The 27,689-nt window shown below is 49.9% G+C and overlaps 1 protein-coding gene across 1 annotated transcript; it reads right to left on the bottom strand.

Moving 5' to 3' along the window:
* Positions 1–307: 307 nt before the first annotated feature.
* SCAMP5 (secretory carrier membrane protein 5) lies at positions 308–27,689 on the bottom strand. Its single transcript, XM_056866054.1, has 9 exons — positions 27,571–27,689; positions 14,609–14,836; positions 9,981–10,154; positions 9,271–9,298; positions 7,473–7,626; positions 5,129–5,285; positions 3,004–3,105; positions 2,274–2,391; positions 308–562 (listed from the first exon to the last, which is right to left on the bottom strand). The coding sequence occupies exons 1-9, from the start codon at positions 27,687–27,689 to the stop codon at positions 368–370; spliced, it is 1,275 nt and encodes a 424-aa protein (XP_056722032.1). The 3' UTR covers positions 308–367.

Here is a 27,689-nt window from a genome sequence, read left to right as displayed (position 1 = left end):
CCGGGGGGGGAAGGGGGTTAAAAAAAATCAGCACACACGTACGATTACCACAGCACAAACACATTTGTCCTGCGGATCAAGTCATGGCTTCTTCGAACGGAAAGGGAGGAAAAAAATAGATATATATGTATATCTCCAAGGACGAGGGGACCCCCAAAAGTAGGGTCCCGTTCCACAGCCGAGAGGAGGAGGGAGAATCAATATCTGGCGTGCCTCCTCCGCCAGGAAAGTTTCTGTACACGTGGCCCTGCCCTCCTGCCCCAACACAGCGGACTCCACTCTCACGTACGCACAAAACACACGCGCCCAGCCACACCCCGACTAATGCTCCTGTTCCTCCCGCCCGCCTCCAGCCATAACTGTCCCTTCACATCTCGTTGGGGTAGTTGTAGTTGGGGGTGGCCGAATACTGCGTCTCGTGCTGCGTCATGGCTCCCTGGGCGGCGCCGACGGCCACGTTCTGGGCGGCTTGCTGGACGTGGGGGTTCTTCCAAGCGCCCGTGGTCCACTCTTCCTGGGCCTTGCTGAAGCTGCCGCCGCTCCCCCGGTAAAACTTATGCACCTGTGTCAAGGACAGGAAGAGGAGGTGAGAATTGCCACCACCACCCTCCCGTATGGGGCTGCGTTCGTTTGTTCCCTGAGAGCCAGCGTGGTGTGGTTTGATGGTGGAACTCCCTGCCCCAGGATGCGGTGATGGCTGCCAACTTGGAAGGCTTGAAGAGGGGAGGAGAGGGGCTATCCATGGCTACTAGTCAAAATGGATACTAGTCATGATGCATACCTATTCTCTCCAGGATCAGAGGAGCATGTGGCTCAGTGGCAGAGCATCTGCTTGGCATGCAGAAGGTCCCAGGTTCAATCCCCAGCATCTCCAGTTAAAGGGACTGGACAAGTAGGAGATATGAAAGAACTCAACCTGAGACCCTGGAGAGCCACTGCCTGTCTGAGTAGACAACACTGACTTTGAAGGACCGAGGGTCTGATTCAGTATACGGCAACTTCACGTGTTCATGTGTGTTGAACACACCTATTATTAAATTAGGTGCTGTGGAACACAGGCAGGACGGTGCTGCTGCAGTCGTCTTGCTTGTGGGCTTCCTAGAGGGCTTGTGGGCTTCCTAGAGGCACCTGGTTGGCCAGTGTGGGAACAGAATGCGGGACTTGATGGGCCTGGGTCTGATCCAGCAGGGCTTTTCTCATGTATCCATCCATCCATCCATCAAAAAGATCTATCTATCCATCTATCTATCTATCTATCTATCTATCTATCTATCCATCTATCCATCTATCCATCTATCCATCTATCCATCTATCCATCCATCCATCCATCTATCCATCTATCCATCCATCCATCCATCCATCCATCCATCCATCCATCCATCCATCCAAAAGATTTATCTATCTATCCATCCATCATCTATCTATCTATCTATCTATCTATCTATCTATCTATCTATCTATCTATCTATCTATCTATCTATCTATCTATCTATCCATCCATCCATCCATCCATCCATCCATCCATCCATCCATCCATCCATCCATCAAAAAGATTTATCTATCTATCCATCCATCATCTATCTATCTATCTATCTATCTATCTATCTATCTATCTATCTATCTATCTATCTATCTATCCATCCATCCATCCATCCATCCATCCATCCATCCATCCATCCATCCATCCATCCATCAAAAAGATTTATCTATCCATCCATCCATCCATCCATCCATCCATCCATCGAAAAGATTTTCCTAATTATCTATTGATCAATCTATTGATCGATCTATTGATCTATCGATCTATCTATCGATCTATCTATCTATCTATCTAAGATAGATAGATCTTATCTATCGAAAAGATTTTCCTAATATCTAGACAGACAGACAGACAGACAGATATTAGGAAAAAATGTTTTACAGTAAGAGGTGTTTGACAGTGGAATCAGCTTCCTAGGGAGGTGGCGAGCTCCCCCTCACTGACAGTCTTTAAATAGAGGCTGGACAAGCCCTCGTCAGGGATGCACTAGGCTGATCCTGTATTGAGCAGGGGGTTGGACTAGATGGCCCCTTCCATATGATATGATATGATATGTTATGATATGATAAAACGAGATAGTCCAAAACAGCCTGACCCAGATTCCGCTACTCTCCTTCAAAGCTAAAGGAGGGGCAAGCCGGAGCTTGAAAAGGGGCTCCGCGGGGACCCGCAACAGTTACGAGCAGCCCCTCCGTAGATACAAGCCTGCCCCGCCCACCCGCGGGGCTCTTACCATGCTGAGGGCGATGAAGGAGAAAACCGACATGGCCGTGAAAAGGATGGTGGGGATCAGCATCACCACGGCGGATCCCACGTTGCTGCCAAAGAACGAGATGGCCGCGATCCAGCCGCTGCAGGGAAACCAGGAGAGGGTTGGAGGCACCCGTGCGACCTGCAGGCAAGACCGACCGCCCCCCAAAACCACTCCGCCAATCTATGTAGGCCTACCTTTGCAAAGATATCCGGAACGTCCCCAACGTGGGACAGAATGCAGTGTGTGGGTGTGGGATGAACTGTAGTTCAAATCCCCCACTGATCGTGAAACTTACTGGCTGACCTTAGGCCAGTTGTCTTTTCCCAGCCTCATCTGCCTCACAGAGTTGCTGTGAGGATGAAACGTCAGAGGGCAGAGCCACGCACACACCCCGCAGAAGGGTGTGTTAAAATATGCACTGAGGAAGGAATCAGCGCACGCCGATCAGGCCTCTCTCTCTCTGCCGGAGGAGGAAATCGGTGAATGAGCCGCACTGAGATTTGAAGGGGACTTTCACACAGCCCAAATAATGCACTTTCAGTCCGCTTTCAGTGCGCCTTGACCATCTTTTGCAAGTGGGTTTTGCCAGTTCACACAGTAAAATCCACCTTCAAAGTGCATTGAAAGTGGATTGAAAAGGGCATTATTTGGGCTGTGGGAAAGTGCCCGTGGTGAAGAAAGGGTCCTTCCCTTCGCCTCGCAGACTTACCAGACCCCCCAGCCGGGGATCCCGACCGCTTGGATGATGCTGATCACCAGCTGAGCCATGAACGTGAAGAAGAAAGCCATGAAGCTGAAGGAGCTGTCTGTCCTACAAGAGAGAGAGAAATTAAAAAGCTTATCACCCTCCCGGGACGACAGTCCTTCCGTCGCCAGACTGGCAAAGGTCCTCGCCGCCCCAACCGACAGGCATCTCTCATGCCAGCAGTTCTCCGGTTTCTCGAGCCATCGCCAAGCAAAGATGGACAGAGACGGCACTGCTAGGATCAGAGCAGCTCCAAGGAGAGGACAGAGAAAGCAGGTATTCAGTGCATCATTTTTTGTTCTTTTCATGTTCTCTTTGGCTGTTCCAACATTTTTGCTGCCGGACTGTCCACTGTAATATTGGCCTCAATAGCCAATAAACAGTTTGTATTCACTGGGCCATGTGCTTGTTTTGAGGTGGTTTTCAGCCACTGGGTTCCCTAACTGATGGGGGTTATCGACAATGCCCTTATTGATTTTTTGTGTGTGTGTGTAAAGTGCCGTCAAGTCGCTTCTGACTCATGGTGCCCCTATGAATCAATGTCCTCCAAAATGTCCTATCTTTAACAACTTTGCTCAGATCTTGTAAATTGAGGGCTGTGACTTCCTTCATTGAGTCAATCCATCTCTTGTTGGGTCTTCCTCTTTTCCTGCTGCCCTCAACTTTTCCTAGCATGACTGTCTTCTCCAGTGACTCCTGTCTTCTCATAATGTGACCAAAATACTACAGCCTCAGTTTAGTCATTTTCACTTCTAGGATCAGTTCAGGCGTGATTTTACTGGTGTTAATGTATTAGAATATTAACAAGAGGGCAACCCGTGAGGACTCACAAGGAAGGGGAAATCCAATTCCCCCTTTGCTGGCCCCACTTTTCCCCCTCTTGCTCTGTCTCCCCCCATGCCCCCTAGTCACCCACCCACCTGGTGTCCTTCCAGCCTCTTACTTCATTTGTTCATTCCCCCCTTCTTTGAGCGACTCGCCTCACAACCTGTGTGGTTTCTCCTCCCTTTCCTGTCCTCTCTCTGCTCTAGTTTTCCCATGTCAAACTCACCTTTTATATTTTATAGAGAGCATCTGTTTGCCATGCAAAAGGTCCGGGTTCAATCCCCAGTAGCTCCAGTTAAGAATCAGGTAATAGGTGTTCGGAAAGACCCCTGCCTGAAACCCCTGGAGAGCCGCTGCCAGTCTGAGTAGACAATACTGACTTTGACGGACCAAGGGTCTGGTTCAGTATAAGGCAGCTTCATATGTTCATGTGTCCTGCACAGGGGAGGGCGCTATGGCTCAGTGGTAGAGCATCTGCTTGGCATGCAGAAGGTCCCAGGTTCAATCCCCGGCATCTCTAGTTAAAGGGAGCAGGCAAGTAGGTGATGTGAAAGACCTCTGCCTGAGACCCTGGAGAGCTGCTGCCAATCTGAGTAGACAATACTGACTTTGACGGACCGAGGGTCTGATTCAGAATAAGGCAGCTTCATGCGTGTTCATGTGTTCATGTTCGGGGTCCTGCTGCTCTTGCGCCCAAAATGAGCTCCCCTCTACTAAACCCTAGACGCAGATGAACTATCCCAATTAATCTTCATTGATCATGCAATGAGGCAAGAACCACTAGCCCAGCTCTATAGATTGGGCATGCGACCAACCAAAAGGCAGACATGGGGACTTTCCAAGGGCACACAAGGCTGGCAAGCCAGTGCCTGTTTCCTGGTCTGAGGCTTCGCTTGCAGCCTCCCATCAGGAAACGGGAGATTGACACACACACCCCACAGCTCCTGTGATATCATACCACCTCCCCTCAGGAGGTGGTGAGCTCTCCTTCCCCGGAGGTTTTTAAGCAGAGGCTAAATGGCCATCTGTCAGCAATGCTGATTCTGTGACCTTAAGCAGATGATGAGAGGGAGGGCATCTTGCCAATCTTCTGGGCATGGAGTAGGGGTCACTGGGGGTGGGGGAGGGGAGGTGGTTGTGAATTTCCTGCATTGTGCAGGGGGTTGGACTAGATGACCCTGATGGTCCCTTCCAACTCTATGATTCTATGCTTCTATGAAAAGGTGGGAAAGGAAGTGGAGGGGAGACAGGGCTCGGCACTCACTTGAAAGCTTTGTAAATGGGCCTGAACCAGCAGACGTAGGAGCAGGGTGTAAAGAGAATGAGCCAGAGAATGGCCAGACCAAAGTTAGTCGCTCCGCCTCCGCCAATCATCCACGCGAGGCAGCCAATCAGATTCACCGCCAAGGTGATGCCGTTCACTGCAAACACACATAGAGAGAGAGAAAAGACACACAGGAGAGAGGAGGGGGCCACAGTGGCAGGTCAACACCGCAAGCAGAGCGCCAGAGAAGGCCCTTCCGGGATGAAAGCACCGAGACCGGATCCCGAGCTCATGAGCATCTCTCCCTCTCTTTGCATTTTCCAAGACCCGTTTCCCAAACACCCTCCAAGGTGTCAGAATGCCAACGCCGCCCAAAGCAGATCGCTTTGTTAGTCTGTCTTTAGCAGTAGAAAAGAGCAAGAGTCCAGCAGCACCTTAAAGACTAAAAAAGATTCTGGCAGGGCAGGAGCTTTCGTGAGCCACGGCTCACTTCTTCAAAAAGCTGACACCTTGCCAGAAATGTTGCTAGTCTTGAAGGTGCTACTGGACTCTTGCTCTTGTCCACATCCAAATCGGAGTTACGCTCTTCTAAGCCCATTGTCTTCAATTGACTTAGAGAGGCATGGCTCAGCTGAGGACGGCAATAGGGTTGCCAGCCTCCAGGCGGGACCCCAGAATTACAGCTTGTCTCCAGGCTACCGAGATCAGTTCCCCCAGAGAAAATGGATGCTTTGGAGGGTGGACTCTAGGGCATTGAACCCCAATGAGGTCCCTGTCCTCCCCAGGCTCCACCCCCAACTCTCCAGGAGTTTCCTAACCTGGAGCTCGCAACCCTAACCCCCATCCCCCACAGGTAGCCAGGGGGGAACTGGCATCCCTAGATGGCACAAAGAGTGTACCCACATGCTTCTCTCTCTGCTCTGATATTGATGGTTTTTTTCGCATTTTTAATCGCAGTTTTCGATCTTTCTATGCTACCTTCCAGTTTCGTCAGGCTTCTTTTATATCGAACGGTGCTTTGGAAAGAGCCTCTTGTAAATAAACCTTTAAAAAAAAAAAAAAACCCTGCATCTAAGTAAACATAAATCAGGGCCGGGCGAAAAATGGGCCAGAATCCAAACGGTGAAACAGGCAAATGAAACAGGCCTGTCATTTTTTGCTATTGCAATTCCTGTTAGCAGCAACGCTCCTGATTATTTGACGTAACGCTTAAATTTTACAGCGTTGGTGATCCTGACATCCTTTCCTTGAGATCTTGAGACCTCTGGGAATCAGTGAATACAGTGGAGTATGTCACTTATGGGAATTGCATTTGGGTTTATTTCTTTAATATTTTATTATTGATTATGATATATGAAAAAGAATATCTATATCCCAACCTGGAGCATGTGTGTGTGTGTGTCACACACACACACAAGGTATAAAAGAATACAAAAATAGTGGGGAGAAACAGACCTATGTTACACATACAGAATAATGTTAGCAAACAGATACTCGTTCACAGCACCTCCCGATAGCCTCCTGCCAAATTTCCTCCGTAATGCCCACCAATCTGTGCCAAGAGAAACCCTGTCCAAGTTCCAGAACATCCGTAGGCTCTGCAAAAGAGAATTTGAAGCCACAGGGCAAAATGCCCCGTTCTGCAAATTGTATCCCGTGCCCAAAACCGGGCATCTCCTGCTGACCGAACTGGCTTCCTCTCGGCTGCATAACTGAACTGTGCTTTCCACCCCTCCCCAAACTCTGAGCATGTGTTTCCGTAATCGCTGGAAGGGTCTTCTCCGAACAGCCTGGAGTTAGCAGAAATCTCAGGCAGTTTAAACCGATGATGGGTTTTTGTGCGCATTCACGTCAGAGCTCGAGAACAAAAATAACAAAAGGAAGCCAGTGAGTGACCAGACAAGAGCAGCGAATCAAAGATGCACCTAAAATGCGCAGAGTGTTTGGAGTCCCAAAGACGCCTCTTTAGATAAGGGAGATACTAAAGAGGTTCCCAGTGGCGGAAAACAAGGCAATTTACGAGTGGGGAGAGCCGCAAAATGGGAGGCTGTTTGGGGCTGGCAAAACCCACTTTTCCATTTCTGAAGAGTTTGGGTTCCACCTCTGGACTCGACGCCAGAGAAACACAGCCAAGAAATAAATCACACCAGCAAAAAAGCCCCCAAACGAATCAAATCTCAAAAGGCAGAATAGTAAGGTTTATGCTGCCGCTCTTGTCCTTCTGTTAGTAGCAATTGAAAACAATACGGGTGGGGCGGGGGAGAGGAAGAGACAGGGGTCTCCTGGCCCTTCCTTCCCACTCCCCGGCAAAGGCGTCCCTCCGCCCTCCGAAGCCGCAACTCACGCATCCAGAGGTAGTAAAGACGTTTGGCCATGGTTCGGTGCTGGGGAGGGATCTCCTCGTCGAAGTCCTGGTAGAAGCACGGCTTTAAGGGGATGAACCGAGGCAGGGGAGGGAAATTGTTCATTTTTTCTGCAAGGCAAAGAACAGATCGTTTCTTTTTTTATCCCGTTTCCCCATTCATTGCTCCCAAAACAAAAACAGGAGGTCCTCAGTATTTATACCAAGGCAGTTTATCCAACTGGAAGAAATGTCGTTGGGTTAATCATACGTAGGGTTGCCAGCTCTAGGTTGGGAAATTCCTAGAGATTTTTTTTGGGGGGTGGAGCCTAAGGATGGCGAGGTTTGAGGAGGGGAGGGACTTCAGTGGGGCATAATGCCATAGAACAGGAACACACACAAAAAGCAACCAGAAAGTAAAGATCCAGATGGGATTTTCCTTCCCACGTCACTGATTCTCACAGGCCCTCCTTCCCGGTCATATGTCAACGCTGGCTTGAATGGTTTTGTACGTATCAGCCTGTGTTTTTAAACTTGTTTTTAATGTTTTCATCGTTCGCTGCCCTGGGAATCCTAAGCGGGGTGGAAAGGGGGCCTAAAAACAGTGGAGACAAACACAATTAATAACATGAATATTTTCTCCCATTCGTTCCACTCCTCCCGAGACCACACCCAGGTAGCAAATTATTCTGTTGGGAATGGCCAACAGGGTTATGACATAAGAAAGAAACACCCAGCCGGATCTTTGATTCCAATTGACTGCTTTGTGTATTCCTGTAGGGGACACCATTCCCCACAGCCCAAGAAGGCACTCCATTGCTGTTCTAAATATCGTATGCATAATAGACAAGGGTGCAAATGAAACACGGTGTCTGGGGTGCGGCCAGCCCACCCCCCACGGGGAAGTTCTTCATGTTCACCTCGCTTCAAGTTTACATCGAGCCAGTGGAGATCTCCCACTATTGCAGCTGATCTCCAGGCGACAGAGATCGGTTCCCCTGGAGAAAATGGCCGCTTTGGCAATTGGACTCTATGGCATTGAAGTCCATCCCCTCCCCAAAACCCACCCTCCTCAGGATCCGCCCCCAAAATCTCCAGGTATTTCCCAACCCAGAGCTGGCAACCCTACGTCTCAGACATGTCTACAGGGGTGCTCCAACCCTACCCCTTTGAATAATAGATTATTAGTTTCTATTGGATCATTCGGATCTTGCTAAATCCAAACCAGGTGAGACAAACAGTGTCAGATCCAGCGACGCGTGTCCAGAAAGGAACACACACGTCGCACGGTTCCACTTGTGCAAACAATTGTGCAAGAGCAGCAGCAGTACACGATGCCGTTATCGCTTCTAACGAAACCCAGTGCATTTGGAACTACGAAGGGTAACAACAGATGCTACACACAATGGTATATCATCTGCTTTCGAAACTGCGTTGGAAGAACTATCTCATGCCTGTGGAAAAGACAACAGAGATACAACCGCTTTCGCTTCGCGCGAGCAGACAGCAAGGCGTGATTTTAGCGCTTCTGCTCGAGCCAGGAGTGTGGGACATGGGGAAACCTCCTGCGGGATCCGAGCCCAGCGTCCTCAGTCTTGACCGGCAACTACTGACTCAGTTCGGTTCAGCCACAAACGGATCACTATGACACACGAACAAGTCTCAGGCTGAAGCGGACTCAGGAGATTCTCCCAGGGTACGCGTGGCGTAACCTGGCTCGGCTGAAACCAATGACCCCTTATGCGAGGAAATCGCTGTCCTACCTCCCATGGCGCCTCTGCTTTTTATGCCGCCACCTGACAGAAGAACCCTTCACGGCACCGCCGAAGCTGAAAGAGAGCAGGAGAAAAGCTGTGAGGTTAAGAGGAAACAGAGTTCATTTTAAAAATACAGGAAACAAGCACATTCGCTATCCGCTTAATTTCCTGCTTCTAAGAGCTGCTCCCAGCCGTCAGGCCATAACACACTTGGTGCTGGCTCGGCATTATGTAGAACAACAATGCCCTCTTCTCAGTGGGGAGGGGCTGTAACTCAGTGGTAGAGCATCTGCTTGGCATGCAGAAAATCCCGGGATCAATCCCTGGCATCGACAGTCAAAAGGATCAGGTAATAGGTGATGAGAAAAACCTTGATCTGAGACCCTGTTTCAGTGGTAGAGCATCTGCTTGGCATGCAGAAGGTCCCAGGTTCAATCCTCACCATCTCTAGTAGAAAGGGTAAAGCAGTAGGCTATGGGACCCTGGCTCAGTGGTAGACCATTTGCTTGGCATCCAGGTTCAATCCCCAGCATCTCCAGTTAAAAGCATCAGGTTGTAGGCAATGCGAAGGACCTCTGCCTGTGACCCTGGAGAGCTGCTGCCAGTCTGAGCAGACCTTGATGAACCAGTGGTCTGGTTCAGTACAACACAGCTGCATGTGTCCAATTCAGGTTCAAAAGCAAATTATCCCTTGGTATTGTATACCAGTCCCAGAACAGGGAGATTTTGTACTGAGGTCTGCACAAAATCTTACCAGCGATCTCCAAGCAAATTGACCTTCACCGGTTCCCAAGGTCTCATGTCTGTGTTGCCGCCAGAGATGGGGGTGGGGGTAAGACTTGGCAACATGGGATAGATAGCATCTGACTCTTCCTGGGCGCATCTGACCTCCACTGACCCTGTGGCAGTGCGATCCACAGAAAGGGATCTGCCGTCCCGGGAAAAGGACCAGAATAGCCACACAAGAGGAGCAGGCTCAGCTTCCAAGAAGCTGGCAGCGTTTGCGGTGGCCTCGGGCACCATTGTGCGCTTTCCAGGAGATGAGTCAGAGAAAGTGAGCGCTTCAGGTGACGACAGCCGAACAAATACTCTCAGCGGGGCCCCACCTGGGCAATCACGTCCTTCCTTGCCGTATTGATTAGTTAATGGTTTGGTTTCTCAGTGGCAGAGCATCTGCTTGGCATGCACCAGGTCCCAGGTTCAGTCCCCGGCATCTCCAGTTAAAGGGACTAGGCAAGTAGGTGATGTGAAAGACCTCTGCCTGAGAGCCGCTGCTGGTCCGAGTAGACAATACTGACTTTGATGAACCGAGGGTCTGATTCAGTAGAAGGCAGCTTCATGGGGATAGGACACGGCTCAACAGTAAAGCATCTGCTTAGCATGCAGAAGGTCCCAGGCACAATCCCCGGCATCTCCAGTTAAAGGGACTAGGTAAGTAGGTGATGTGAAAGTCCTCTACCTGAGACCCTGGAGAGCCGCTGCCGGTCTTAGACAATGCTGACTTTGATGGACCAAGGGTCTGATTCAGTAGAAGGTAGCTTCATGTGTTCATGTATTCTTTCCCAAGGTTTCAGAGCAGGCGAAAACAGCTCCCCCCCTCCCCACAACTTCACCAAAATGATGAGGGAGGGCAGGAATACAGGAACCATCCGGCCCAAAAAGTCATACAAAGTTGCCTTATGCCAAATCAGACCATCAGTCCATCATGGTCAGTATTGTCTACTCAGACTGGCAGCGGGTCACCAGGGTCTCAGGCAGAGGTCTTTCATGTTCCCTACTTCCAGATCCTTTTAACTGGAGATGCCAGGGATTGAACCCTGGGACCTTCTGCACGCCGAGCAGATGCTCTGCCACTGAGCCATGCCCCCCTACCAAAGGTCCTTAGCCTTTAATCCACTAAAGGTTCTTAACCTTTAATCCACTACCACCACCCTCAAGGCTGCTGCAGTATTATCATAAAACGAACCTGAGCCAGTCAAAAATTAGGAAATAGGAAAGCGCTCTAGACCAAAGCTTCTTAAACTGTGGGTCACGACGCCGTATGGGGTCGTGTAACTGAATGTGGGGGTCGTGAAAAACTTGGCAAGAAATGGTGAAATTATATGTATACCAAAGAATTGTTTGGTGTAGTGGTTAAGAGCGGTGGTTTGGAGCGGTGGACTCTGATCTGGAGAACCGAGTTTGATTCCCCACTCCTCCACATGAGCAACGGAGGCTAATCTGGTGAACTGGATTTGTTTCCCCACTCCTACACACGAAGCCAGCTGGGTGACCTTGGGCTAGTCACACTCTCTCAGCCCCACCAACCTCCCGGGGTGTCTGTTGTGGGGAGGGGAGGGGAAGGAAAGGTGCTTGTAAGCCGGTTTGAGTCTCCCATAAGTTGTGGAGAAAGTCGGCATATAAAAACCAACTCTTCTTCTTCTTTATGATTTATTATCAGTAAATGTTTGATTTGTATACCTATTTTATATACCTATCTACCCGGGGTTGCGTAAAAATTTCTCGGGTGAAAATGGGTCGTGAGTGGGAAAAGTTTAAGAAGCCCTGTTCTAGAATAGGTAACTATTTTATACAGGAAATGGCTCAGGGATGCGTTTTTGGAAAGGCTGAACTCTATCGCGCTGTTTATTGTACATATTCTCTTGCTCTAACTATTTTGTCTTCTGTATTTATTTCAGGCCCTGACCTGGATGGCGCAAGCTGGCCCAATCTCGTCAGATCTCAGAAGCTCAGCAGGGTCAGCCCTCGTTAGCATTTGGATGGGAGACCACCAAGGAATCCCAGGGTCTGTATGCAGAGGTGGAAGGCTCTGCCAAACCACCTCTGTTTATCTCTTGCCTTGAGAACCCTACATGGTCGCCATGAGTCAGGCGCAACTTGACGGCATCCTACAAAATTGTTTCGGGTTCCCGTACTGATGGGTCTCGCTTTATCCAGCCATACGGAAAAACTGAAATAGTCAGGCGATAATTGCATGTCCTTATAAGTCCAACTGACTGAAACAGAACATATTCCCAATCAAGACTGCCTACGAATCAGTCTTGCGGCTGACATCAGCGGTGGCATTTAGAAGCACAAAAACACACCCACTGCTTTTGTGGGAGACAACTATGTGGCTGTATCCTCATGCTTTGTCAAGAAGTAAAGGAAGGGGCTGTGGCTCAGTGGTAGAGCCTCTGCTTGGCATGCAGAAGGTCCCAGGTTCAATCCCCAGCATCTCCCGTTAAAGGGACCAGGCAGTAGGTGATGAGAAAGACCTCTGCCTGAGACCCTGGGTCAGTGGTAGAGCCTCTGCTTGGCGTGTAGAAGGTCCCAGGTTCAATCCCCAGCATCTCCAGTTAAAAGGACCAGGCAGTAGGTGATGAGAAAGACCTCTGCCTGAGACCCTGGCTCAGTGGAAGAGCCTCTGCTTGGCATGTAGAAGGTCCCAGGTTCAATTCCGGCATCTCCAGTTAAAAGGACCAGGCAGTAGGTGATGGGAAAGACCCTGGAGAGCAGCTGCCAGTCAGAGTTGGTGACATGAGAGACCCCTGTCTGAGACCCTGGAGAGCCACTGCTGGTCTGAGCAGACAATACTGACTTTGATGGACCAAGGATCTGATTCAGTAGAAGGCAGCTTCATGTGGTAATGCGGGTACTTCATAAAGGATCTTTAGCCATATCTCATTTCAGAGGGACACCCACCACACACACACTAGGTGCGGGAACCACGTGGTAAAGCACAGAACGAGACTGCTTATAATCTCTGGCGATGTTGTTGTGCTCTCTGAACCACAGCCTGTGTTTCCCACAAACACGTGGCCCCCTTTCCTAGAAATGATACACCGATGGTCCCAGAGGGTCTGGTGGAGGGGAGCACCGTCAAGTCACAGCTGACCTATGAAGACCCCATAAGGGTTTCAATGCAAGAGAGGACAGAGGTGGTTTTGCCGTCGCCTGCCTCTGCGTAGCGACCCTGTTATTCCTTGGTGGTCTCCCATCCTGGTACTAACCAGGGCTGACCCTGCTTAGTTTCTGAGATCTGAGGAGACTGAGCTAGACTGGGACATCCAGGTCAGGGGATGGATGGATGTGGGTGACCCGAAATGTAAACAGTCCTCCAAATGAGGCCGCATCACGGATCTATACAAGGGCATCACAATACCGGCTGTTACGAACGTACCCAATGAGACTGGAAAGTGCAGGGCGCTTGAACGCTGCCGAAGGGCAGTCACCAAATTAGATCACGCTCGAAAGCAGCCCATCCATGAAGTCACTTTCCCCACATATCATATTTTTCGCACACTCAAGCAAGGGATTGTGGGGTGGGGGAGGAAGGAAACAAGAGCCCTGCCCTTAAGAGCACACAGGGGAAGCAGCAGAGCTCTTTGAGCCTTTGACCCATGGCTGCCACGAGGGGTAGTCGCGCCTGTGGGTCAGCGGGCAAAGGGTTCTGCCCTCTCCGCCAAGCAAAGGAGGCAGAGGGAAGGCCTCCGAAGGCCGGAATCGGCCTGCGGGTGACCTCTTTTAGATCCTATCAGGGCTTTAGTGGAGGGAGGGAGGGAGGGAGGGAGGGGGAGGCGGTAGGCACCGCTGGGCCCTTTTGCCCCATGGCAGGTACATACATGCGTGAATGCACACGGGGAGGGGAAAGGGGAACCCAATTTAAAAAAAAAACCCCAAAAATCTGCACCCCCGCCATTCAATTTTGCAAGGTTGGAGCTGGAGGCCTTTAGGAGAAGGCTCTTTTTTCCCTTTTTTGCACGCTGGGAGGGGGAAAGGGAACCCAATGTATCCCCCCCCCAAATCTGCACCCCCTCCGTTTGCAGGGTTGGAGCTGGGCGTGGGGGCGTTTGGAAAAGGCTCTTTTTTTGCACGCGGGGAGGGGAAAGGGAACCCAACGTACCCCCCCCCCCCAATCTGCACCCCGGCCGTTCAATTTTGCAGGGTTGGAGCCGGGGGGGGGGCACGTTTGGGAGAAGGCCCTTTCATCGCGCGCGGGGAGGGGAGAGGGAACCCAACGTACCCCCCCCAATCTGCACCCCCGCCGTTCAATTTTGCAGGGCTGGAGCTGGGGGGGGGGCACGTTTGGGAGAAGGCCCTTTCATTGCATTGCACGGGAAAGGGACCCCAATGTACCCCCCCTAAAAAAAAACCTGCACCCCCGTTGCATGCAATTTCTGCAAGGGTGGGGAGGCCCTATCTTTGCGCGCGCCCTCTGCAAAGGCCCCCGCGCACGTCCGAGGGGAGGGCTTGGGTGCAGCCTTGCAAACTGGGGAAGGGGGTCCCCTCTTAGGGCAGCCTTTCCCCCCCGGTCGACCGGGGGGGGAGGCCGCGGTGGGCCCCGGAGGAGCAAGCGGCTGGCCCCCCCCTCCGCCTCCCCCCACCCCCGGGGACACTCACCGCTCCGCAGGGCCGCCGCCAGCCCCCTCCGCCCGGATCCGACGCGCAGCGCCCGGCGGCGCCTCCAGCTGCTGCAGCGGCCGCGGCTCTCGCGAGGCTCCGGCAGAGGCGGAGCCGCCGCTGTCCAGGGTGCTGAAGGCGGCCGGAGAGCGGACAGCCGATCGGGTGCTGGCCGGCCAGCTCAGGAAGGCGCCGGGGGTCACGCAGCCATCAGTGGGACTTGTTTTCCTGGGAGCATAGAGTTGGAAGGGACCCCCCCCCCGGGGTCATCTAGTCCAACCCCCTGCACAACGCAGGACATTCACAACTACCTCCCCCGTGCACCCCCAGTGACCCCTACTCCATGCCCAGAAGAGGGCCAAGGTGCCCTCCCTCTCATGAACTGCCTAGGGCATAGAAACAGCATTGCCGACAGATGGCCATCTAGCCTCTGCTTACAAAAGGCTTTATATTACTCTTCCTACGCACTTGGCACTTGACACTGAGAGACACTGTCCTTCAGTGTTACTCCTCTGAAGATGCCGGCCACAGCTGCTGGCGAAACGTCAGGAAAGAAAATACCAAGACCACGGGCACACAGCCCGGGTAACCTACAAGAACAGAAAGTCAGTATTGTCTATTCAGACTGGCAGCGGCTCTCCAAGGTCTCAGGCAGAGGTCTTTCACAGCACCTACTTGCCTAGACTTTTTAACTGGAGATGCCAGGGATTGAACCTGGGAACTTCTGCATGCCAAGCAGATGCTCTACCACTGAGTCATGGCCCCTCCCCAGGATGAGGGTTTGGGACCTCTTACTCACGGTGCCTCTCTTTTGCCCTGACCTGGCTGGCACAGGCTAGCCCAATCTTGGAAGCAGGGTTGGGCCTGTCAGTATTTCACATATACACTGGTTGGCCACCGTGTGGACAAGACTGCTGGACTTGATGGACCTTGGTCTGATCCAGCAAGGCCTTTCTTAGGTTCTTATGTATTTAGATAGGAGACCACCGAGGAAGTCCAGGGTTGCTACACAGAGAGGCAGGCAATGGCAAACCACCTCTGTTTAAGAACATAAGAAAGGCCGTGCTGGATCAGACCGAGGCCCATAAAGTCCAGCAGTCTATTTGCATAAGGGCCAACCAGGTGCCTCTAGGAAGCCCCCAAACAAGACGACTGTAGCAGCACCATCCTGCCTGAGTTCCACAGCACTTAATATATTCAGCATGCTCCTCTGATCCTGGAGAGAATAGGTATGCATCATGACTAGTATCCATTTTGACTAGTAGCCATGGATAGCCCCATCCTCCATAAGAACATAAGGAAAGCCATGCTAGATCAGATCAAGGTCCATCAAATCCAGCAGTCTGTTCACACAGTGGCCAACCAGGTGCCTCTAGGAAACCCATGAACAAGACGACTGCAGCAGCATTATCCTGCCTGTGTTCCGCAGCATCTAATACAATAGGCATTCTCCTCTGATCCTGAAGAGAATAGGTATGCATCATGACTAGTATCCACTTTAGTAGCCATGAATACCCCTCTCCTCCATGAACATGACCACTCCCCTCTTAAAGACTTCCAAGTTTTCAGCCATCACCACATCCTAGGGCAGAAGTTCCACAATTTAACTATGCCTTATGTGAAGAAATGCTTCCTTTTATCAGTTTTGAATCTCTCACCCTCCAGCTTCAGCAGATGACCCCTGCGTTTGGCATTATGAGAGAGGGAGAAAAGCTTCTCCCTGTCCAAACCATGCATAATTTTATAGACCTCTATCACGTCTCCCATTAATCGCTATCCCAAGAGAACTGTCCCAAGGTCACCCAGCAGGCTTCATGTGGAGGAGTGGGGAATCGAACCCAGTTCTCCAGGTGACAGTCCACCGATCTTAACCATTACACCATGCTGGCTCTCTCTACCTTTTACCTGCTCTGTGCCAATGACAGACATCAGTAATAAATTCACTATTTAGGAATTTATGAAAACCAACATGTGCTGTTATTTGTAGACACAACCCAATCGATCTTCATATCTTTCCCTTGAAGAGCTGGCACCTTATTATAAGAGAAAAACCGGCCTTGGCAAAATTTCAACCTTGATCATTGTTTGTCTTGACTGCTTGCAATCCGGGTAGCGCCCAGGGTCACCCATCAGGCTTCACCTGGAGGAGTGGGGAATCGAACCCGGTTCTCCAGATTAGAGTCTGCTGCTCTAAACCACCACACCACGCTGGTTCCTCTACTGGGGCGCGGTCACCTGCTTTCCAGATGAGTCATGATGCCCTTTGGTACCGATCCATTTCAACGCTCGCTGAGCAAAGCGGATTCCGGCTGGTGACGTCTTCGGTTATAGTTTGAAGTTGACAGTTCCTCGCTTCTGCTAGTTCTCGACAAGCCAGAAAGAGCCGTTATCTTATGCAAACCTCAAGGTGGTGCTGTATCACATTTTGTGTTCATACTTAGGTCAATGCCTTGGGATTCGGAACACACATCCTAAATACATTTTCTTCTTACAGTCACAGAATTGCAGGGCTCTATAACATTCCAGAGAAACAGCTGCGTTAAGTCTCTTATTTGACACCAAAGATTCTCATGGCTTCTTGAAGACTAACAATTATTATGACACAGGCTTTTATGGTCTACATGATCTTCATCTAAAGGTTTATAGTAAATGTGGAGTGTTGCAGTTCTTTAAAGACCAGGTCCCCCTGGCCGGCAGCGTCGGGTTGCCAGCTCCAGGTTGAGAATAGAATCATAGAATCGTAGAGTTGGAAGGGACCACCAGGGTCATCTAGTCCAACCCCCTGCACAACGCAGGACATTCACAACTACCTCCCCCACACACCCCCAGTGACCCCTATTTTATGCCCAGAAGATGGCCATGATGCCCTCCCTCTCATCATCTGCTTAAGGTCATAGAATCAGCATTGCTGACAGATGGCCATCTAACCTCTTCTTAAAAACCTCCAGGGAAGGAGAGCTTACCACCTCCCGAGGAAGCCTGTTCCACTGTGAAACCGCTCTCTTAAAAAAAAATCTTCCTAATGTCTAGTCGGAAACTCTTTTGATTTAATTTCAACTCATTGGTTCAGGTATGACTTTACATTACATTTATTGTTACAGCCATTGGCCAGAACAATTCTGGTCTGACCTTCTGGGGCAACAGACTTCTGGAGATTTGGGGATGGGGCCTGGGGAGGAATGCCACAGAGTCCACCCTCCAAAATATCCCATTTTCTCCAGGGGTACTGATCTCTGTCATCTGGAGATGGGCTGAATTTCTGGGGGATCCCCAGGTCCCACCTGGAGGCTGGCACCCCTAGATAAAGCATCCACGGTACTTAAAAAAAGAAGAAGACATGGAAATAATTTCCCTCTCTGTTATTTCTACCCAGGTCCACATTATGTGAGTTTAACAATGAACTAACAGGCTTTCTGTAAAATCTTAACCTTGCTGAACATAAATTATGTCTCTTCTCTGATTTTGAGAAAATACTGCTGTAGAACTTTAGGCTCTATATTTCTCTGTATTTCCATGACACCTTTCTACGTGATTTAGATATTCAAAACCTGTATATTTTTAGTGCGATAGGAATCCGACTCTGAAACCTATATGTCTCAGAATTTCAACATTCGGAAGGTATGAGCAAAGTAATTCAATCTGCTATCAAGGCCAGAAAGTGGATATGTGATAAGCCATACATGTCAACTGAGATGCTATGCTATGCACAGATTTAGTGTCTATATCGGTAACCAGTACACATAAGAAAAAAAGAGATACTGTGCCTGCCTATTGAACAGCAATAGATTTCTCCAGATATGATCACCCTCTTTTTAAAAGTAAACCTTAGCGCTCTGAATACCTCCTGATGGGGTTGCCAGGTCCAGGCTGGGAAAATACCTGGAGATTTTGGAGGTGGAGTCTGAGGAGGGAGGGGTTGGGAGAGGGGAGGGACTTCAATGCCATAGAGCCCAATTGCCAAAGCGGCCATTTCCTCCAGAGGAACTGATCTCTATTGCCTGGAGATCAGTTGTAATAATGGGAGATCTCCAGCCGCCACCTGGAGGCTGGCAACCCTACCTCCTGAAGACGCTTACAGTGCAAATGGCACAGAGTTGCCTGGTTAAAACAAGTGGCCATTTGCATACCCCGTGGCAGGACCAAGAATGGGAGCCAGCGTGGTGCAGTGGTTAAGAGCGGTGGTTTGGAGCGGTGGGCTCTGATCTGGAGAACCGGGTTTGATTCCCCACTCCTCCACACGAGTGGCTGAGGCTAATCTGGTGAACTGGATTTGTTTCCCCCGCTCCTCCACATGAAGCCAGCTGGGTGACCTTGGGCAAGTCACAGCTCTCTTATCGCTCTCTCAGCCCCACCTACCTCACAGGGTGTCTGTCGCGGGGAGGGGAAGGGGAGGGGATTGTAAGCCAATTTGATTTGCTTTAAGTGGTAGAGAAAGTCGGCATATTTAAACCAACTCTACTTCTTCTTCTTTTCTGCTCCACTTCTCCTGTCTGCATGAAGCTATTTCCTTGGGCTCTGGCCGTTGGGACTTTTCTTCTTTCCAAACCGATGATCCTGGGTGGGCGGTAAATCCGCTTTCCGCTGGCCTATGACTTTCTCAACAGAACTGACGGGCAGCTGCTCGCCTTTGTTTTGATGGGATCAGGAGGCATGGCTTCTCCCGCACCTGAGCTGAGCGTGTCCCTTTCCCGGCAAGGGACGGGCAAAGCAGAGGCAGGATCGACAAACACATTCTGGAGGGTCTCCAAAGATTAAAGGCCTGGATGTTGAAGTGTAATGTGATGCGGACCGAACTGCAACCGCTAGGCAAAGAGGCTGTTTACTACAGAGTAGGCGCATTGCTGTACAGGCAGGAGGAAGAAAGGAAGCATTGTGGTGAACAATAATGAGACAGCCACACACTCTCCAACTGTCCCAATTAACTGGACTTGGGGAGGGCCGTGGCTGAGTGGTAGAGCATCTGCTTGGCATGCAGAAGGGCCCAGGTTTGATCCCCGGCATCTCCAGTTAAAGGGACTGGGCAAGTAAGTGATGTGAAAGGCCCCTGCCTGAGACCCCGGAGAGCCGCTGTTGGTCTGAGTAGACAATACTGGCTTTGATGGACCGAGGGCCTGATTCAGGAGAAGGCAGCTTCATGTGTTCATGTGTACAGACCCCAGTTTTTATTTATTTATTTATTAGCCGCCTTTCTACCTTGCAGAGCTAAAGGCGGCTGACAAGGTAAATAAAATAACAATTATTTAAAGGAAAAAACACAGAAAAGGCCACAATTTAAAATCTCAATTAGGACTGCCAATAAATAAAAACTAAATTGAGAGCCAGCGTGGTGTAGTGGTTAAGAGCGGTGGTTTGGAGCGGTGGACTCTGATCTGGAGAACTGGGTTTGATTCCCCTCTCCTCCACGTGAGCGGCGGAGGCTAATATGGCGAACTGGGTTTGTTTCCCTACTCCTCCACATGAAGCCAGCTGGGTGACCTTGGGCTAGTCACAGCTCTCTTCGAGCTCTCTCAGCCCCACCTGCCTCACAGGGTGTCTGTTGTGGGGAGGGGAAGGTGATTGTAAGCCAGTTATGTTCTTCCTTAAGTGGTAGAGAAAGTCTGCATATAAAAACCCACTCTTCTTCTTCTATAACCCACTGGGATTTCCCCCGGTTAGTTAAATGGCTGGTCCATCCCAGCACCGCTGTACGCTATTGATGCTACATCCATCAACGAAAGGGGGACGAATAGGCCCTAGAAGGGATCCCCGGTGCCAGAGGTGTGTGTGTGTGTGTGTGTGTGTGTAAAGTGCCTTCAAGTCGCAGCCGACTTATGGCGACCCCGTTTTTTGGGGTTTTCATGGGAAGAGACTAACAGAGGTGGTTTGCCAGTGCCTTCCTCTGCACAGCAACCCTGGTATTCCTTGGTGGTCTCCCATTCCAAATACTAACCAGGGCGGACCCTGCTTAGCTTCTGAGATCTGATGAGGTCAGGCTAGCCTGGGCCATCCAGGTGCCAGAGGAGAGGTGAAATAAGCCTTGTCCTTATTTCCACCTGCAAAATCCTGAAAAGGAATGCCGCTTGGCAAACAGACAGATAATTGCCTTTAAGCGCTAGCTAGCTCTCATCTTCCCATTTTCCATTCACTCTCTCTCTCCCCCTCCATTTTAATCCTCCACTGCTTTTGTCTCTCCTCTTTTAAAGCAATTAAGCCATTCTCTCCTCCCCTCCTGCCACTTCCCCAGTTCTCTCTCGGCCTTTTCCCACCCAGCCTCCCCCCAACCTCTGGCCCCCCCTGCTGCCCCCTCCCCCTGCATCCCACTCTCCTTTAAAAATATATATACACATGAGCTAATTCCAGCTTTTTCCTCCGCTTGGGATAAATGAGCCACTCTTGTCCCCCAGCCAATAAGCTGACAGGGTAATGAATGGCTTTGGATGGCAATTAGCGGATGGAGTTGCTAATAATGAAATTCATTTACATTTTAAGCAAGCTGGAGAGCCGGGCTCTGTCATTATCGCTTCCCCCACCCTGCAAGATTGCTAGCCTGTGTGTGTGGAGGGGGGAGAAGCTCCGTACCAATCGGCTTCAGCGAGGTGGAAACTGTTTAACATGATTGCGCCTCGTCGTCCTCATTTAGGAGGCTGAAATACGGAAAAGAGTTTGGGGGAGCGGGGCGAGGAGATGCCAAACATTTCCCTGGGATTTCAATAGGCAATCAACCCAGCTCTGGGGAGGGAGACCCCACGGAAAGAGGAGGCTGTTGTTTCCAAGGCCCCCTTGGTGTAGCTGTCGCTTGCCAAGGCCAGCGTGGCGTAGTGGTTAAGAGCGGTGGTTTGGGGCGGTGATCTGGAGAACCGGTTTGGTTCCCCGCTCCTCCACGTGAGCGGCGGAGGCTAATCTGGTGAACTGGATTTGTTTGCCCGCTCCTATGCACGAAGCCAGCTGGGTGACCTTGGGCTGGTCACACTCTCTCAGCCTCACCTCCCTCACAGAGCCAGTGGGGTGTAGTGGTTAAGAGAATTGGTTTGGAGCAATGGAGTCTGACCTGGATAACTGGGGTCTATTCCCCACTCCTCCACATGTAGGGTGCTAGAGGAGGAGAGGTGCCAAAACCAGCCCTGTCATTGCCCTACCCACCCACCACGTCGGGGTTTGCTATGGCAAATGGTACAGGGAAAGGAGTGTGGATGGAAGGGAGAAAACAACAACTTCATAAACTTACCCTAACAAAACATTATGCGTGTGCAGCACTGCCAGCCTCATAGGAATTTTTTGACTCAACTTGATGCAGGACTGTTTAAACCTCACAGCCTGCCCCGCTATGCCTGCTTAGAATCATACAGTTGGAAGGGACCACCAGGGTCATCTAGTCTAACCCCTGCACAATGCAGGACATTCACAACTACCTCCCCCACACACACACAGTGACCCCTACTTTATGCCCAGAAGATGGCCATGATGCCCTCCCTCTCATCATCTGCCTAAGGTCATAAAATCAGTATTGCTGACAGATGGCCATCTAACCTCTTCTTAAAAACCTCCATGGAAGGAGAGCTCACCACCTCCCGAGGAAGCCTGTTCCATTGAGGAACCGCAATAACTGTTAGAAAGTTCTTCCTGATGTCTAGACGGAAACTCTTCTGGTTTAATTTTAACCCGTTGGTTCTGGTCCGACCTTCTGGGGCAACAGAAAACAACTTGGCACCCTCCTGACCACGACAGGCCTTCAAGTACTCGAAGATGGTTTGCCTCTGCTTCTCTGCTTCACGCATACCCTGTGCTGAGCGAACAGAGACCCTCTAGTGGGGGCAGAAATCTCTGGAGCTTCATTCACCTCTCTAGAAATCATTCCAGCTGAGCTACAAGAACCAGGCCACGGCCCAAGGGCTGCACATTTTGCAATTACCATCTGCGGCGTTTAATTTAAAAGCAAGCAAACAAACACAATTTAGCATCTGTCACAATATTGGACAGTTTGCTACAGATGTACTAAACAATCCAGGGGGTTCCAAGGGAACGTCAGGCAGGGTTACAGAATAGCAAAAATGCTGCTGAAGCCAGAGGTAAGGCTCCCCTCCTTCCCTCCACACCCAAAGACGATATATTATTGGCAAAACGGAGACCCCACGCAGACAGTAAACCTTGGTTTATAAACAGTCGATCAAAATGCGGTTAGTTGTGGCGCCCAGTTGCAAACAAAGGGGAGTTTGCTGGCTCGTGTGAATCTGGAATTTTAGACTAGGGTTTGCAGCCAGTTTGTTAACCACAGTTTGTACTAGCCGATGTCCATATTGACAAACCACAGTTTGTTGAGTAGTACAGTTATATACTGTCACTAGCCACCAAGATTAAGTTAATTCCTGCTATCGTGTTCCCTATTACTACGTATGGGTGTGAAAGCTGGACAGTGAAGAAAGCTGATAGGAAGAAAGTAGATTCCTTTGAAACGTGGCATTGGTTATGGATACCATGGACGGCCAAAGAAACAAATCAGTGGGTTCTAGATCAAATCAAGCCTGAACTGACCCTAGAAGCTAAAATGACTAAACTGAGGCTGCCGTATTTTGGTCATTATGAGAAGACAAAGAGTCACTGGAAAAGACAATCATGCTAGGAGAAGTTGAAGGCAGCAGGAAAAGAGGAAGACCCAACCAGAGATGGATGGACTCAATACAGGAAGCCACAGCCCTCAATTTGCAAGACCTGAGCAAGGCTGTCAAAGATAGGACGTTTTGGAGGACGTTGATTCATAGGGTCGCCATGAGTCGGAAGCAACTTGATGGCACTTAACACAAACAGTTATGTACATACCTAGTAAACACATGCAGCAGCTGCCTTATATTGAGTGGTAAAGCATCTGCTTTGTGTGCAGAAGGTCCCCGGTTCAATCCCTAGCATCTCCTGTTAAAAGGAGTGGCTAGCAAGTGATATGAAAGAGCTCATGCTGAGTCCTTGGAGGGCTTCTGCCAGTCAGAGTAGACAATACTGACCTGGATAGACCAAGGATTTGACTTGGTATGAGGCGGCTTCATTTAGGGGAAGTCTGTGGCATCTGCTTTGCACGCAGAAGGTCCCAGGTTCACTCTCCAGCATCTCCCGTTAAAAAGAAGAAGAGTTGGTTTTTGTATGCCAGTTTTCTCTACCACTTAAGGGAGACTCAAACCTTACAATCACCTTCCCTTCCCCCCCCCCACCAAAAAAAACCAGACACCATGTGAGGTGGGTGGGGCTGAGAGAGCTATAAGAGCTGTGACTAGCCCAAGGTCCCCCAGCTGGCTTCATGTGGAGGAGTGGGGAATCAAACCTCGTTCTCCAGATCAGAGTCTGCCGCTCCAAACTACCGCTCTTAACCACTACACTGGGCTGGCTCTCCAGGAATAGACAGCAAGTGATACAGAAGGTCTCAAGATGAGACCTTGGAGAGCCGCTGCCAGTCAGAGTAGACAATGCTGATCTTGAGAGATAAATGGCCCTATTCGATACAGGACAACTTTGTGCAGTCAGGAATTGCTGACTCTGGCCTTCCTCAGAAATCAGGATTCTTCAGCAGCAACCAGCCATGTGGATTTCAGTAACTGCTGAAAGCCCCATCAAAAGCCTCATCTTCCTCCTTGCCATAAACTTTATACCCTGATTTAATGAGACCAGCCTGGCCCTTGTTGACGAGCGTTTGTTCTGCGCCGATACCTTCCCTGAATGCTGCCAGCTCCCCGCCGATTTATTTCCCTGGCTGCTCTTTCTCGCCGGGAGATGCACCATTTGGAAAGAAAGCACACGGCGGGCGTCGGCTTCATCTGCCCCAGCTTGGATGCCAAAGCAGATAAGCCTCTCTCTCTCTCTCCTGCATGCAAACAAATGCGCAGAAAAAGCAAGCCAGTGTGGTCTAGTGGTTAATAGTGTCAGACTAGGATCTGGGAGGGGCTTAGGCTCAGTGGTAGAGCCTCTGCTTGGCATGCAGAAGGTCCCAGGTTCAATCCCTGGCATCTCCAGTTAAAGGGACTAGGCAAGTAGGTGATGTGAAAGACCTCTGCCTGAGACCCTGGAGAGCTGCTGCCGGTCTGAGTAGACAATACTGACTTTGATAGACCAAGGGTCTGATTCAATATTAGGCAGCTTCATGTGTTCATGTGTTCATGAGACCCAGGTTCAAATCCCTGCTCAAGCCATGGAAGCTCGGTGTCTCTCTCTGAGAGCTAGCGCGGTGTAAGAGCGGTGGTTTGGAGCAGTGGACTCTAATCTGGAGAACTGGGTTTGATTCCCCACTCCTCCACATGAAGCCAGCTGGATGACCTTGGGCTAGTCACAGCTGTCTTAGAGCTCTCTAAGCCCCACCTACCTCCCAGGGTGTCTGTTGTGGGGAGGGGAAGGCAAGGTGATTGTAAGCTAGTTTGATTCTTCCTTAAGTGGTAGAGAAAGTTGGCATATAAAAACCAACTCTTCTTCTTCTAACCTACCTCACAGGGTTGTTGTAATACTAAAATGGAGGAGAGGAGAATGATATAAGCCACTTTGGGGGCCCATTGGCCTGGGGAGCCATAGGGTTTCCAACTCCAGGTTAGGAATTTCCTGGAGGTTTGGGAACGGAGCCTGGGAAGGGGACCTCAGTGGGGCGCAATGCCCTAGAGTTCACCCTCCAAACCATCCCTTTTCTCCAGGGGAACTGATCTCTGTAGTCTGGAGATCGGTTGTCGTTCTGGGAGATTTCCGGCCCCCACGGGGAAGTGGGGCAACCCTAGCGTGGACACCAGCCTCATTCTAAACAACAACACGCCCCATTTTTTTTTAGCCACAAGGCTGCAGAAAGCTTTCTGGCACACCGACAATGTAGCCAGTCTCCCTTCCTGGGCCCATGAGCTTGTTATGGGGATAAAGGGGAGGGGGGACCATAATACATTGCCCTGAGCTGCTTCATGGACGAATGGGTAAAACATATGATCACCAGAAAGGGATCCATAGACCATTAACCACCTCCTTAGCCTACGGCCTCCAATATTTCACAGACAAACCTAAGGACCCATTCGCAACACCCCGATTCCTCTACCAAGGATCAGTGGCTGAGACACCACTTCTCCCCAAAATAATACATACGGCTGCAGATTCTTCTTTGTGATTTTTGTACTATACTTATTTACCTTTTGGCTCATTTAAAAGGGGTTTGTGCACTTGTTAGACTAAAAGTAAACTTAAAAAAAAAAACCCTACAACTGCTAAAAACTAAAAACCCAGAGTTGCCCTTATTGTCAGCCTAGGATCAGAGAGTCCCGGGTTAAAAACTCCAACATTGCCATGGAGCTCATTTGGTGACCTTGAGCCAATCATACACTCTCAAATTAACCCACCTCACAAGGTTGTTGTGAAGATTTAAAAAATGGGAAGGGGAAGAAGACCTTTGATGCCACATTGAGGGTCCTGGAGGAAGAGAGGGATAAGATCAAGACAGACCGGCAATCGGCCACTCAAACTGTATTTCAGCATCTACAGCCAGTGTGGTGTAGTGGTTAAGAGTGGTGGTTTGGAGTGGTGGATTCTGATCTGGAGAACCGGGTTTGATTCCCCACACCTCCACATGAGCTGCTGACTCTAATCTGGTGAACTGGGTTGGTTTCCCCACTCCTATACACAAAGTCAGCTGCGTGACCTTGGGCCAGTCACAGTTCTCTCAGCCCCACCTACCTCACAGGGTGTCCGTTGTGGGGAGGGGAAGGGACAGTGATTGTAAGCCGGTTTGAGTCTCCCTTAAGTGGGAGAGAAAGTCGGCATATAAAAACCAATTCTCCTTCATCTTCTTCTACAGCCAGATTCGAGTCCAGTAGCACCTTAGAGCCCAACAAGGCTTTTGGAGTATCTGATGAAGGGAGCTTTGACTCTCAAAGGGTGACCCTGAATCAACGTCCTCCAAAATGTCCTATGCTGATTACAAACCAAAGAGGTTGAGCTGAAAAATGCTCAAATTACAAATATATAAATTTTAGTAAGGTGCACATATAGATTAAAAGCATAAAACTCCTAGTACAGACAAAACCTTACACATTCAATAAATACAAACATGAACAACTGTGATGTACATTCTTTCATTGACCAATATGAGATCCAAAAAGGACCAGGCATGTTTCAGCCTGGAAAGGCCTTCCTCAGTGGTCAGTATAAAATTATAACTTATCACACATCCTAATAATATAATCATATCATAATGGGCAGTAAGAAATATCTAAAAGCCCTTCTAGTACAGTGAAGCTCCCTGTAAATTTCTTTACTTCTTATATACCTGGCTTCACTGTCTCACCTTCTGTTGTAGGCCGGGCTCTTAGAGATGTGGATACATCAAGCGGTGCCTTAATGTCTATGCGCATGTATTGACACACAGATGCGCATTGGATATGAAACACATCCATTCCCCATGCAGAGAATGAACTCCCAGAAACTTTGTGGATGGAGCTGGACTTCTTTTTTTCTAAGGTGACATTTCTACCGACCTGCACTAAATGTTTTGACAAAGAATCCCCAGCAGGCAAAAACCGCTGCCCAACGGAGCCAGTGATTTACTAGGGATGGGTACCGGAAAAGGAAAACTTGTCCTGGGCAAATTGCGCAGTTGGAGAGTGTGTGAACTCAGCAAGTCTTAAACATAGGCAGGAGTAAGCCGCATTTCCCTCCTGATATCACACAGCAACTCCTAGGAAGTAATAAAAGTCCTATTCGACAAACTTTGGCAAAAAAAACATCAGGCACAGAAGGCGGTGTGCAATTGCAGATAAGGTTCAGTTTTTGCGCAAGGAAAAAAAACAGACCATTACGCCGGGCCAAAAGGCCGCAGGGTATCTATCACAGAGAACGATCGGACGGAAAAATCCAAGTCCTGCGGTACTTCCAACAGTATTTGCAAAGACAGAAGGGAGGCATAAAATTATCTCGCCGGAGCAGGAGTCGTTTCCGCAGAAATTCAGATGCAGAGTCAAGCCCTGAAATCCCCCCGGACTCACTGAACTATAATGTTATCGTACACAAGGACGCGCCACGGGGATAATCCTTGCGGCGTGAAGCCTCCTCGCTCCCGGCCTCTGAGCTGGGCAAAACGCAGCTTGCTATTTCTGGCCAACAT

The sequence above is a fragment of the Euleptes europaea genome, chromosome 20 (assembly GCF_029931775.1).
Source record: "Euleptes europaea isolate rEulEur1 chromosome 20, rEulEur1.hap1, whole genome shotgun sequence".
NCBI lineage: Eukaryota > Metazoa > Chordata > Lepidosauria > Squamata > Sphaerodactylidae > Euleptes > Euleptes europaea.
The sequence above is the reverse complement of the archived record's forward strand: the minus strand, read 5'-3'. Positions and strand labels throughout refer to the sequence as shown.

Bases quoted from the DNA above. Each gene is read 5' to 3' on its own strand.
- SCAMP5 (XM_056866054.1), bottom strand. From the start codon at position 27,689: ATGTTGGCCAGAAATAGCAAGCTGCGTTTTGCCCAGCTCAGAGGCCGG. The intron at 9,299-9,980 runs GTAAGATTTTGT...GCTCTCTTTCAG, and splicing joins AATTTGCTTGGAGATCGCTG to CTTCGGCGGTGCCGTGAAGG. The intron at 2,392-3,003 runs GTAAGTCTGCGA...GTTTCCCTGCAG, and splicing joins ATCCCCGGCTGGGGGGTCTG to CGGCTGGATCGCGGCCATCT.